Source organism: Aquila chrysaetos, chromosome 11, assembly GCF_900496995.4.
Source record: "Aquila chrysaetos chrysaetos chromosome 11, bAquChr1.4, whole genome shotgun sequence".
Taxonomy (NCBI): Eukaryota; Metazoa; Chordata; class Aves; order Accipitriformes; family Accipitridae; genus Aquila; species Aquila chrysaetos.
The window spans coordinates 35,913,976-35,927,529 of NC_044014.1; the positions used below are offsets into that span (position 1 = coordinate 35,913,976).

Here is a 13,554-nt window from a genome sequence, read left to right on the forward strand (position 1 = left end):
TGGGGCTGTGGTCCTGGTGCCTGGCTCTCCCTCCTGTGTTTGAGGAGACTCAGTCTGAGATAGTTGCTTGTAACTTAAACTAAAGGCAGGACCTGCCCTCCCCACCCTATCCTTTCCACCCCCGGATCACTTGAAGCAGGATTTCCGTAGTGTCAAAACAAAAGCCCTGCTTAGCAACTGCACCCATGATGAGATTGCTGGTCAGGTGAAGACTTCTCCTGAGGGTTTGCTGGTTTCCATAACTGCTTCCAAGCCCAAGGAAGAGGAAGGGGGAGGAAGAAAGTTGAGCAAAGAGATGTAGTGCTTTGAAGAAGCAAAGGGATGAGGCTTCATCAGGTTTGGAGGGAAAGGTGTCTCTATCACCTAGCACAGAACATGTGTGTGTATATACCTATACGCATACATGCATGCAGTAATAGATGATACATTTTTGTAGCAGAGATTGACTAGCGGTGTTTCCCACCTGAAGATGAGCTGTGTGGTTATTCAGATTCGATGAAGTACTTTCATTTTAAAATCCTTGCCACTGAAGTCCGGGCTGTTATACTGAGATCTCTGCCTGTGAGTGGATTTTCATTTCTTATTTTTTTGTTAAATTAGGATAGGAAATATACGGGGTGGGGGGGGGGGGGTGTGTGTCTTTTTCCTATAGAGTAATTCAGAAAAAAGGGGCTGCTTGGGGATTTATGTAGTATGCGGGCAGTTTTTTTCTCTCTCTGAAGCTGCGTAAGTAGCTATTCAGGGTACATGGGCATTGCTTCACATATTGATCCCAGCCTCTCTTTTCGTAGTAGTAATTCTGCTTGCTCTGACTTTGTGTCCACGGGACAATGTTTTCCACCTAGGACCGACCTTGGAAACCTATCTCAGAGCTCCATGAAACTTGTGAGCCCATCTGTGCCTCAATTTTATACTTACAGATATTTTGTATTTGCATATGTTTGTATTTACAGGAAAAAACTAGCTTTATTGTTTTAAAATGCCAACAGTATCTTGCGCGGTAGTGGTGCAGCCTCTTGCAAGGGGCGATCTCTGGTTTGGAGGCACGGCTATCCTGGAGGGAGGGAAGCAATTCAGAGCATTGCTTGAGAGCTCGTTAGTGATATCCAGCACAGACTTTGTGGCAGGCATCGCCCTTTTGTTGCAAATTGGTGTGCAGAGGTGCTTTGCAAGTACAGGTCGTCCAATTATTGAGGTGTTGGAGCATTATTGTTTAGTGATGATAAAATGCCTGTAGAGGAGGTGACTGTAAGCAGTGACTCAGACCCTGCTGTTACGAACAGTTTGTTTTGTGCTGTAAAAATGCAGGATGAGAGCTCCCAGCTTTCATCTGGAGTATTCAGTCTCTGTGTAACTTCTGCTCACCGGGGGTGGGGGGGTGTTGGGGGATTCATTTGTGCGTTGGTTTCTAAAGCATTAAAACTTTAATCCTTACAGCAGTTGTTTTTCTCCTGCTTACGTGTGCATCTCAGCGTTTGCTTTCCAAGGGAGAAAATGTCACTATTTTTTCTTCAAACTGTGCTTATCCCTGGACCTTGCTTGTTTTAACGCTATTTTTTGTTAATGGTTTTATCATCTCAACTTTTCTGGGGTGTTTGGGAAAGATGCTCAGTGTTGGAACTGAAACACACCCACTGGCTCTGAAAGGACTTGAAAATCGCCTTGGCTCCTCGTGAGGAACTCATCGTGGTTTCTGAAATGGCTGGTTACTTTACTGATTTCTATAGTGACTGTTGCCTTGGCAGCAAAGGTCCTCGCTTAGAGAATAAAAGCACTGTACAAACATGAGGAAGGCATGATTTGATTTGGGAAGACTTAGGTTTTCTTCGGTCAGGTTTTAGAGTGCTTTAGGAGGAGATAGGAGATGAACAAGCTGGTTTCGGGGGTCTTTTTTTGCTGTTTTAGGTGGATGTGGTTTTGTCTCATCAGTGTTAATTGTGAGACGTAATGCTTTCTGCTTGCAAGTTTAGAGGTAATAGGGAACAGCGTGTTAACCTGTAAGCCAGCTCTGGGGTTGTGGAGGGAGCTTACTGTTCCATGGACCCTGCAGACATCCCAGACAAAGTCTCGTGCCGCCTGCCCAAGGGATGTCTGTCGCTCACTCAGCGGTGAGCCCATGCACTTTGAAACAAAATCTGAAACAATGACGTCCAATGTGAGTGCTTAGTTATCCTCCAAGGAGACCTAGAGATAGAAAACCGGAGAGTTTTCTGCGCCTTGGCTGCCACATCGGGTGTGGAGGTGTAGCAAGCTGATGATTTTATTGCTTATTATCTTGTCCTTTAACCAGAGGTGGATGCTGCCTCATTCGGTCCTTAAGCCCAACCACATCTCTGCAAAGCGATGCAAAAGAGAGCATATCTTGATATGCAGGGTTATGTAGTGTGCTCTCAAATACTTGTTTAACCCACTGGGGTGGCCGTGGTCATAGTATTACAACCCTCATACAGGCAGATTGAAGTGGTGGTGGGAAATACTCCCTGTCAGGAAAGTGGAAAAAAGGGTCTGAAAGTTTTAAGTTAGCACTTTCATGTTTGCTGGGAACAGGGGAAAAAGGTTGTGTACACAAGGAGGTGGGGACTGGAGCCCTTGCTGAAGTTATTTCATACTGCTCAGTCTTGTGGTGTGGGTATTTTGAGATACTGGTTTTACACAGCATCATTATCATAGTGCAATTGGTATTATTATGATAATCACATTGTTATTTATAATTCATTATCAGATACAGGCTCCTTAATGAAGGAGATTTGCTGCAGATGGAGGGAGCATTTTAGTTGCCTGGGCCAGTCTAACAGTCTGTATCAGAGCTGGGGAGGCTTGGGTGTGTGCCTGTACCCCTGCCCATCCCCATGCCTTGCTGGGGCAGTGGGACCAAGCTAAGTCAGTGGATGTGGCCTGGCAGCTGCGGATGCCCATCCCCACCTTCTGTCTTCAGCTTTTGTGGACAGGATAAGACCGTTTGTGGAAGCAAGGGGGTCAGCGAGGGCTGTTAGTCTCCCATATAATTTCTGCAAACTTCACCCGATGAAGCTTTCATGAACACACGATAGAAAACAAGGTATTTTTAATATGACAAGCTGGAAGGTCTTAGTAAAGAAGCTTTTTTGCTTAATCCTCCCCCATTAGACAGGCTGTGAAATGGAGGTTTGAATGATAGGTGTTCGTTAGAAATTTTAGTTGTTTTTTCTCATTGTAACTCTCAACAAAAACGACTCCATGGCCTGCGTCCTTGGCAGAGTATTATGTTTCCTCTAAGCCTTCCTCCCGTGAGTATCAGTTACTCTGCTTTTACAAAAGATGCCCCATAGTGATTTACATGCTGGTGGTGTGATAGGAGCAGGCTGGGATTGCACCTGGCCAGCGCTGTGCTCATGCTCCCAGAAATGTCATCCATGAGGACTGAAGCTTTCTGCTCAGTAGCTTCTTGGTCCTTGGTGAACCCCATGCCATCGTTGTCCATGAGATGGGGTGAAAGTTTGTGCCTCTGTGTGAGATGAGATTTCTCATTTTTAAAACCAACAAAGACTCTTAGGAGATATATTTATATTTTGTATTCCATAAAGACACAAAAATTGGAGTCGAGCAATCTTTATTCTTCTGTATGGTACCCTTAATAGCATTACTGATGGTGAGTTTAAAGCACGAGCAAGTTTCTGAATTGATTGTAGTTTTTAGCAATATTGCCAAACCCTGCAGTTTTACTGCAAGACACACACATTTGCTATTTCTCATAACACTACCAGGCCAGGTATCATGGGGTTACACCAGCATATTATGACTCTTGTGCCAGTATCAGAGTAATATTTGCAGCTGGCAACAGATTTTTGTTCTGTTAGGCTCCACAGAGAGCTCATCTTAAAACCTACTAGTGTAGCTGTGGCAGGGGGAGATGTATATGCATGGTAAATAAGGAGATGTAATTTGAAGGTTGGCTACAGGCTTCTGAACAGTGATGAGTGCAGCCCTTTGCACTGTGTCTTTGGGATCCTGAATCCTTAAGCACACAGGAGGCTTGCGGTATGTTGTCAGAGGCTGGACAGAAAGGCTGGTATGTTGGGAGGATAACAGTTAAGGGTCCGCTTTCCTCCTTTCTGAGTGGTTTGGGAAACTGTGATTCAGTCACTCCTGTGTTTAAAATTGAAAAGGTTTAATACCACCCCACTTCATGTACACAGAGTGCTCTCACAACCCCAGCTTCATGCTGAATTTGTAAAGCAAAACTTGGAGAGGCAGCTGATGTAGCTGTTAAATGGCATGGGAAAATGAGGTCCTGCTGCAGACTAAGAGCCCAGGTGTTGTAACAGGATTAAAAAATAAATAACTTAGGCTTTGTCAAGATTGTTAAGGTGCTACCCTTGGAAACAACAAGCCAGCAGAGAAGTCTGTTAGTATTAGTTGTGAATTTGATGCTGTGCAGTTTCTGGTGCTGCATCTCGTGGATTTCAACCTAAGCTTCGACCCTAGGACAAGTGCAAAAGTGTGTGTTGCATTTTCCTTCACATAGACACCGATTCCTTGAGTTGTGAATTACTGGTGCATCACTTGAGACTGAAATATTGTGGACATCAAAAAGGCAATGGTGTTTCCATCTCCTTGGTCTGCAGTGAGCGAGTCGAGCCAGAGGTGTTAGTAAGCAAGGTAGCTCAAGGCTGACATTGCCCTTAATGCACAGACTGAGGCCAAACGGGGAGCTGGAGGCAAAACATCTTCCCATAACTGCTGGTGACACCGAGTCTCCCTGGCATGGAGTAAGGATGCAAGGTTCCTGCTTGAGCTTTGTGCTGCGGCTGGTGCCAGACCCAGGATTTCAGGTGCCCTGTGATAACCTGACTACAGTGAGTACAGCGGAGACCAGCATGGTGGAGAGCGAAGCTGCTCTCCTTCAGTCAAAGTCTTGTAGGAGTTTCTAATGTAGCTTAGCATGCATAATTCAATCCATCCTTTTTTTCCATGTTCAGAGCTGTGTAACTAAATACTGATTTGCTAAACACAACTTGAATAATGAAGTGATCTGTGGCTAAAAGCCTTCCTCAGTACATATAATCCCACTGAAAAAAAAAAAAGAAAATAGAGCTGTATCCTCTCTTCCGCTGTTTTAAAATAGCACAGATATTCATAAGGGGGAATATTAATCTTCATCCCTGTTTGTTCCACGGATTGAAAATGTTCACATGCATGGCGTGCCCAGTAAGTGAGAGGTGGTGTACGCAAAGTACTGCCACTCCTTCATCCAAAGCTTTTTCTTTTCTTAATCACCAGACCTGGTTCATTCCACAGAGAAACAGATTAAAAACTGCACCTTGTGTTTCTTGCTCAGTTTAGAGGTAACAGGTCAAAAAATACATGTATGTGCAGCATGGTCAGGTTTTGCGTAGGAGTATAGCTCTGTATCTGTTTTGTACCACTTCTACTCAAATCGTGCCAGTAGTGTAGATTATTTTGGTTTTCCTCAGTGGCAACTTTGCTCCCTGTGATGAGACGCAAACATCTGGTAGCTTGTAACAGGCTAAAAATAGTCTTTAAGCTGATAAAGGCATGATATGACTTTTGAAAATACAAGGTGTTTTTTCCCCATGGTGTTACTTTCTTTAGGTCACTTTGTGTTTATGATATCGCAGCCTCCTGCTGGAGACACTTGGTCCGTGGGCTGGCAGGCTGGAGACAGGGGTTCTCATTGTTTTCCTCTCTTTGCTCTGGGGAGGACCATTTTTTCTTTGTTCGTTGAATAAACATTGCAAACCTGGGAATTTGCTTGTGGCATTCATTGCCACATGATCACTGCCTTGTGCTGAGGATTTTGCTGCTCTTGTCTCAAAAATGCAGGAAGAGGTTCCAGCAAGCAACATCTGTTTTCCTGTAATTTTTGTATTGGAAGTGATCAGCTTTTCTAAGCTAAGCTATTTTTGTAATTAATTGGGTATAGAAATTTGTTACCTAGTTCCTTTTTTTTTTTTTTGAAGTTTTGCTTTCATTTTTCTACTGGTTCCTTTTTTAGCTGATGACAAACATTTATTTGAATTGGAGCGGTATACCATGGAAACCAGAGAATTTACCTTGAAAAGCTACTAAACATGTGCTAGACTGCTGCAAGCCTAAATGCTTTGGTTTATTTTCAGGCTAACCTGTCTGGGCATTGATTTTCCTGCTGGTGCTTTGGTCCAGAGAGTATAACCTTGCTTATCTATGTCATTTTTTTTTTTTGTGTTTCTGACCTGTAGAAAAGCATTTTTTGTGGTACATTAGGTATTTTTGCCATGCAGATCAAAATCCAGGCTTCCTAGTCAATGACTAGGTGCAACACATTGCATTAAGATACCAGTCTGTAAGGGGGAGAGAAGGTTTGTGACATGAGTAACACTAAACATTTGCTCTGTAGATCCTTAAATCCATTAGTATTATGATTTTAAGAGGAGTTTGGGTACTGGTTATGGGCCAGAGCTGCATAGTAATAGGAAATTTAACAAATATAGAGCAGGAAGGAGTCCTTCCCACAGCTGCAAAGTGGTGTTCATAACACAAAACTGTTAAAGCTCTTGAGAAATCAGTAGCAAGCTCGGAAAGGACAGTGCTGTGTATACAAGGCCAGAGCTCAAATCAGTTAGTCTTTTCCATGCCAGAGTCTAGCTATTGTTTTGCAGTAATTTTGTCTTCAAACATGAATTGCAAACTATTGGTAAATGCTGTCCTAATGACTGGTTTGGGGTTTTTCTCCTCCCCAGAAAGAAGAATGCCAACACGAATATGAAGTGAACCATTTCCTATATTTTCCACAGCGCCTGGATGCTCATATTGGGTGGTTAGAGACAGGGACTTGCCTCTCACCAAACTGCTTCCTCGGACAAGATGAAGCCAAGGAGGAGCTTTCCGACACAATGGAGTTGCAGTGACTGCTGCCCAGTTTAAAATTGATGTCAGACTGTGCCCCAGCTGCCTGACGAGATGAAAGAAGTGGTGTCGTGGTCACCCGAGGAGGTGACGAATTGGCTAACGGAAAATGCTGTGCCGGAGTATTGTGAGCCATTGAAGAGCTTCACGGGGCAGGATTTGATCAACCTCACGGAGGAGGATTTTAAGAAGACGCCTCTCTCCCGGGTGTCTTCCGACAGTGGACAGCGGCTATTGCACATGATTGAAACTTTAAAAATGGCTCACCACATCGAGGCTCACAAAAATGGGCACGTCAACGGGCACATCCGTGTCAGCATGAGCAACACCACGCGTGAGAATGGCTTTAGCAGTAAAATGAAGCTGAACGGGATGCCAAATGGTTATAAGAAGGAGATGATAAAGATCCCCATGCCAGAGCCAGAGCGCTCACAGTATCCTATGGAATGGGGCAAGACTTTCCTGGCTTTTATTTATGCACTTTTTTGTTTCATCTTTACCACAGTGACTATCTCAGTTGTTCATGAACGAGTGCCTCCCAAGGAGGTGCAGCCTCCCCTACCAGATGCATTTTTTGATCGCTTTGATCGGGTGCAATGGGCTTTTTCTATTTGTGAAATCAACGGCATGATCCTTGTAGGACTGTGGTTTATTCAGTGGCTGCTCTTAAAATACAAGTAAGTAAAACCGTTTGAAAACCGCGTGCTAGGGTATACTTCTGACAGATTTTGGAGGTCAGATACTGGTTTACATCCAAATAAAATGAAGCTTCTTGTGATCTTTCTGATTTTGGTTTCCCGAACTGAAAGATACCATGCCATAGGCAAACTGCAGTTTGTGTGGGCTGCTTGCACAAAAGGGAAAAGTTCAGTCCAACTGCTAACTAAGAAACTAAGAAATAGCCTTGGTCTCGTTTGCCTGCACAATTAACTTGAGCCCTTTTCGTGCGTGAAAAGCCATGAATTGGATGTAGTGATGTTCTTAACTCAGTTGACTGTCCTGTCTGTTTAGAGGGAGCACAGCTCACACTGTTGTGAACACAGCTGCGAACCAACTTGGGATTGGTTTAGTGTCTCTGTAGTTTGCCTGATGTAAAGACCTACCCTAAGATTATGATGCTCTTGGACAAAACCAACAGGCAGTGGTTTAGTCTGTGCACCTACACAGTGTTGCATGCAAAAGTGTTGAAGTACTTTTTCTGCTTGACATTAGATGGGACAGGTAATGTCAAACACAAAGCATGTCAAAAGCTAATCATAAAATATGCAAAAGCATAGATGTGCAATGAATTTGCAAGGTCTTAGTGGTTGTCTGCCTTCTTGTTCATACTGGTCAGAATTGCAAGGGTGAAGTTGCCTGCCAATGGAAGTAACCTACTGCTTACCCTCCACAGAGTGCATGGAGATGCTTAATTGAGGGTATTTATACTGCCGTAAATCCACACCTTCAGCTGCCTTACCACGAGTGTCTGATAGAAATCCTTGTGCTGCCATGGCTGTGAATGAAGAGTTCGAAGTCAAGTGGCTTTAAGCAGTATGAGGTGGCATATCGCCTTTCCTTTCAAAAACCAGGCACAAGAATGTCCCCATAGCTGACCAGCCCAAAGAGGGTCTCCTCTTCTCCTCTGCTAATACAAAATCTCATTCTTTACCTGTTCACTGACTCTTTTTTGTGACTGCTATGTAGGAAACTGAGGAAAGAACATGATTTGGGCCCCACCGTGTGAAATACAAGATCCTTCAGTTCACAGGACTTTGTAATGACCTTAGAATTACAGATTTCCCTTTTTAAAAGAAATAAAAACAGAGGCCAATGGATCACTTACCCTTATAATGGAGAAAAACTTTAAAACTTAAACGTAAGCATGTGGTTCACCAGCTTCATAAGGTACAGGTGGCTTGAAAAGAGAGAATTGCTAAGCTGGGGCAGGATGCCCTTGTGCAACACAGCTGTGGATTTCCATAGGAATGTGACAGATGTTTAAGTAATCCACAAGACTGAGATGATGGTTTATTCATCTTTTCTACTGTTTTATACTATGTAATATATTTTATCAGGTGAAATTTTAAAACCGTTGTACACTTTTACAGAGGTGGCATTCCTTAAAGGAAGGTTTCTAGAATGGTTAATTTATTGTTATTATAGGACTGTAAAAAACTGTGGAATTGCTTGGTTTTTTGGTTTGGTTTTTTTTTTAAATGTGCACATATGTACAAGAGGAAGGATTTACCCCAGCTTGGCCTCTTGTTTTGTTTATGGCTGTAAGCTTCAGTATCACTCTTACATTGGTAGCTGCAGTGCTACCAACTGCACTCCAGCTCCTCTCCCCACTGCTCCAGCTGCCTGTGGTGAATGTGGGGGACCATTAACTTTCTTGGGGTCTCTGAATGTAGCTGTTGTTCAAAACCAAGGGAAGCACCTAGAGAAGGTGACATGGGATTGCTCTCAAGAATGGGTTGTCAGGTTAATAGGGCCATATGAGGGATCAAACACCCTGTGATGGAGCTGAGCAGAGTCTTTAGATTAAGAACAGCAGAGGCCATAAGGTCCTTGGAGATTTCGAAGCAGTGAGACATGGGTTGACTTGATGATAAAGTATGTTGATATCATTGATAGACATGAAGATTCCCCCCTAACCCATCCCCATTTGCTTTGATGTGTTTGTTTTTACTTGCTTTAGAAGGGCTCTTTCTGTTGTTAGGGGAAGGTGTCAGGGAGGTGCAGAGCTTTCCATTCCCAATATCAAACCTGGAATAGCTGGTCAGCGCTGGTCAGTGTGCGTACTGGTCACATAAGGCTTCTTTTATGCTTCTTTCTTCTAAAATTCTTCTTTTACGTCAATGAGCAAAGGTATTAAAGTCCAAGAGGCCCAAGCTGTCAGTAAGCAGCAGAAAGGGAAGAATGGGAGAGGTGCGCATGGGAACAGGAGTCCAGTGAGGTCGCTTTATCTGGAGGACCTCATTCTCGTGGCTTTGGGTGGTGAACCACTAAGTGCTGCAAAAAGAGCTGAATCACTTTTGTGGTGTGGGTTATCACCTCCCTTTAAAACTTAAATCAAGAATGAAGAGAGGGAATTAAGCCAGCTAGACCTTCCTCACTTCTCTGACCTCTGATGGTGTCAGGGATAGCCATTGCCAAACATCTTCAACATCTGAAGATAAGACGTGAATCCAGGTGATTGCTGGGCAGGTTGAGACCTGGTTCCTCTCCTACTTAGAGATATCATTCACAGGTGTCTCCACGTGCAAGCTCAGGGTCACCGGTGAACCAGCAGCATTGTATCCATGAGCTGAATTGCAGCCAGTGGCTGGGCTGAACCTTTGACCGAAGGAGGCAGCTCCATAGTTTCAGACTTCTTGAGACATTTTTCTTTGCCAAGCAGTGAAATTCCTATTGCTTATCCGACCAGATCCATTATTTGCCAATAACCTGATTTCATCCAAGCTAAGCCTGCTGTTCTCCCAAGCAATGAAGGACAATAGAGATATGTCATTCATGATACTGCTCACTCAGGTCTTCCTTGTTTAGTCCAGGGATTGCATGATGATGTTGAATAGGACCTACGTGTCTTCTTCGTTGGACTGCAAAGTCGGGGCCAAAATGAAAGAGGGTGTTGGGTGCGTCTATCCAGCTAACCACAGTGCAGGGCTTCCCTTGGGCCCTGTTACCGCTTTCTTGCCTGAATATTAATTTTACCTTCAGGTAGAGACTGGAGTTTCTGGGTGGCTTCAGGGCAAGGCACTAGATTTGGTGTGAGGAAATCAATGACAGCTTTCTTTGAACATCCATACAGAATACTGTCCATGGCATTGGGTTGGGTTGGTTTCTCACCAGAAAGCAGGAGCAAGGTGGGTGTGCAGGTCTTGACTGGGGACTCTGGGCTGTCCAAGCCTTTTTCTGCAGACACCATGGGGAGCTTGAGGAGTCCAGGCGAGCTGCTGAGGCAGAATTAACTTCTATGGGAAGCATTCCCAGATGTTTTGGGAGAAGTACAATGCTGGTTTTTGGCCATGCGGGACATCTGATTCAGCCTGCATGCTCATGGGACTGAAAAAGCAGCACACTCCCTACCCGCATTAGGTGAGGTCTGGATAGTTGTAATAAAAGTTGTCTTGGCCAGTAATAAGCTTAGAGGTTGTACTTGTTAGCTGGCTCATAATCACACACGCACACACACAAATCCTTTTGAGAAGGGGAAATATGAGGCATTTTACATTTTTTTTGTATTACAGTACAGAGCACTTTGACACAAACTTTCCTAAGCTAAAATAAGCTAAATCCAGCTAAATTAAGTAGGTTAGTGGGTAGTTTTAATTAAAAAAAAAGTTCAGTGCTTGATAAAACACTGCCACTTCTTTGGTCTCTTGAAATACAGTGCTGCTCAGTCTTTAATCCCCAACGCCCCTGTTTGTCTTTATACCAGGTTGTAAAGAAAAGCAAGTTCGTGTCTGGTTATAAAAGCGAGGCACAAGTGTGAGATCTTTATTGGATCACCCTTCCGAGAGGAAAGTTCCCCATACAAAATGCAGAGGAAAACCACTGCCCAAATGGCATGGTGCCTTCCACTCTTAAATTTCAGTCCATGGAGCTACATTAATAAAGTATAATTTTTAACTCCCAGCTTTGTCCATGTTTACACGAGGAGGGGGAAGAAAAAATATGAAATACTGTGTTTCAATAGCAGTGAGCACTCGAGTGCAAAATGCATTTACACTGTAATAGTTGAAGCTTTTCTGTTAAATTAAGACACTCAGTTGTTATTGATCTGGCACTGCAGTCGTACTCCTCGAGAGTGGAGCACGACAGTTTAATAACTCTGCCAAAAGCTATTAAAAATAAAAAATATGGCCAATTTTGAGCTTTGAAAGAGCTCGGCTTGATAGAAATACTGTTTTTTAAAAAGTGAATGCTTCAAAATAGCAACAAATGAATGCCAGAACTTGCAGCTTGTGTTGTAACCCTTGTATTCCCCAAACGATCATAATTGTAAATAACAATGGTTTAAAATCAACTGAAACCAACAGGGTCTGTAACCAGCAGAGGACACAAATGGTTTATGTGGTTAAGGTCACGAACTGCTGTAATTGGATTTGCCCTTGATTTTTTGTAACGGTGGCAGCGATTTCTCTTTGCTGAACTCTGTGTGAGCTCAGACAGAGATTGCTCCTGTCCTGAGGGATGTGCCAGAAGGGGTTTAATTGTCATAGCTCTTTCCTTGTGATTTATTAGCTGGTACGTAATAGTGAAACTCAGCAGGCCAGTTTTGGTGCTGGCTGTCACTTCTGAGTCGAAGCTGCAGCTCTTTACCCCGGGTGCCCTTGCTGGTTTTGCAGAACTGCATCACGGTACCCCAAAATTGCATCTGCCCTCTCCACGTACGTCAGCTACTTGCTGGCAGCCCTCAATGAATAAATCTCTTTGCAGCTATGGCTGCTTGCCTTGAGAGTGGCTTCCCGTGAAAACACCCTGTCCTGTAGCCAACGCAGCTCTAAATTTGTATTTTGGAGATTTTGTTGCTCATGTGAATTGCTTCCTCTTTAATGCTGCTTGGAAAAGATGTATTCTTGCTTGTTTGGGTCATACAAGCTATTTCTTCTCAAGCAGCCCTTTGTAATTACTAAATCTGTGTGTCAGCCAAAATAAATTTACTCCTTTTCATCTTAGAATGAAAATATTGTAACTTTATCCCCTGCCTTGAATAGAAAATTAGTGACCGCTCAAAGCTAATGGAGGGGTGTGGGGCTTGAAATCCCTTTTAATGTCTTCAACACTAAATCTGCACAGGTTTTTGTATTTTAATCCTTGTATTTCCTGTAATGACCTTCATGCGTAATGTAAGTTGAGTTGCTCTTTTTCTGACCTGTAAAGCATGGGAATATTTGTAAAGTAATTCAGTATACTCAGGTGTAAGCTGATACTGTCACAAGGTTCAAAAGCATTGAGAACAGTTGGTAGTTTATTTTATTTACCTTTGCATGTTTTGTTTGCATTGAGTGACCACGTTATTTTTTTGCCCTTTTTTTTTTTTTTCTTTTTTTCTTCTAGGTCTATAATTAGCAGAAGATTTTTCTGTATAGTTGGCACACTATACCTGTATCGGTGTATTACAATGTATGTGACTACACTCCCAGTACCTGGCATGCATTTCAAGTGTTCTCCAAAGGTAAATTTCTTCTGGCTGCTTTTCCATATTTTAATCTGTATTTTTTCCCCTTGTCCTGCTGTTACCAAAACTGTCAGCAACACTTTCTCAGTAATTGTTTCTAATTTGAAAATACCAGTTTGGCATGATGGGGATGCCCTGCAGATCATTGGCTTCCCTCTTGGTGAAGGTGTTGACGGTTGCTGTGGGGCAGTGCAGGCATTCCCACCCTTTTTGAAGCGCTAATCTATGCAATTTCTGTAGCATTTTCAACTGATTTGCACGATCAGCATTTTTCTATCTCCACTGAAGCAGTTGAAGGTGTGCAACTTGTGGAGGTGCCATATGTGACTCATTTATTTCTAAACACTTCAGGGTGTCAAATCCAAGTATGATTTGTGTTTGAAAATGGCCCAAAGAGACTTTTCTAAGGCTGCTGAAACTGTCTGCTTTGCAACCATTTATCCCTGCATATGTTTTTGCAATTGTGTTAGCACAAGGACTTGCCACCTCCTCCCCAATCTAGC

The 13,554-nt window shown here is 43.2% G+C and overlaps 1 protein-coding gene across 15 annotated transcripts in view; it reads left to right on the plus strand.

Moving 5' to 3' along the window:
* The window catches only part of SGMS1 (sphingomyelin synthase 1), a 110,109-nt gene that overhangs the window by 88,215 nt on the left and 8,340 nt on the right, over positions 1-13,554 (plus strand). For 12 of the 15 annotated variants that reach the window (XM_030030331.2, XM_030030333.2, XM_041127138.1 and 9 more), the window contains 2 exons: positions 6,720-7,562; positions 12,931-13,048. In XM_030030331.2, the coding sequence (XP_029886191.1) occupies positions 6,940-7,562; positions 12,931-13,048 (741 nt within the window). In that variant the 5' untranslated portion in view covers positions 6,720-6,939. Of the gene's footprint in view, positions 1-245; positions 562-1,942; positions 1,945-4,815; positions 4,836-6,719; positions 7,563-12,930; positions 13,049-13,554 lie in introns of those variants that run through there. The other 3 variants (XM_030030342.2, XM_030030343.2, XM_030030344.2) reach the window with 3 other exon arrangements.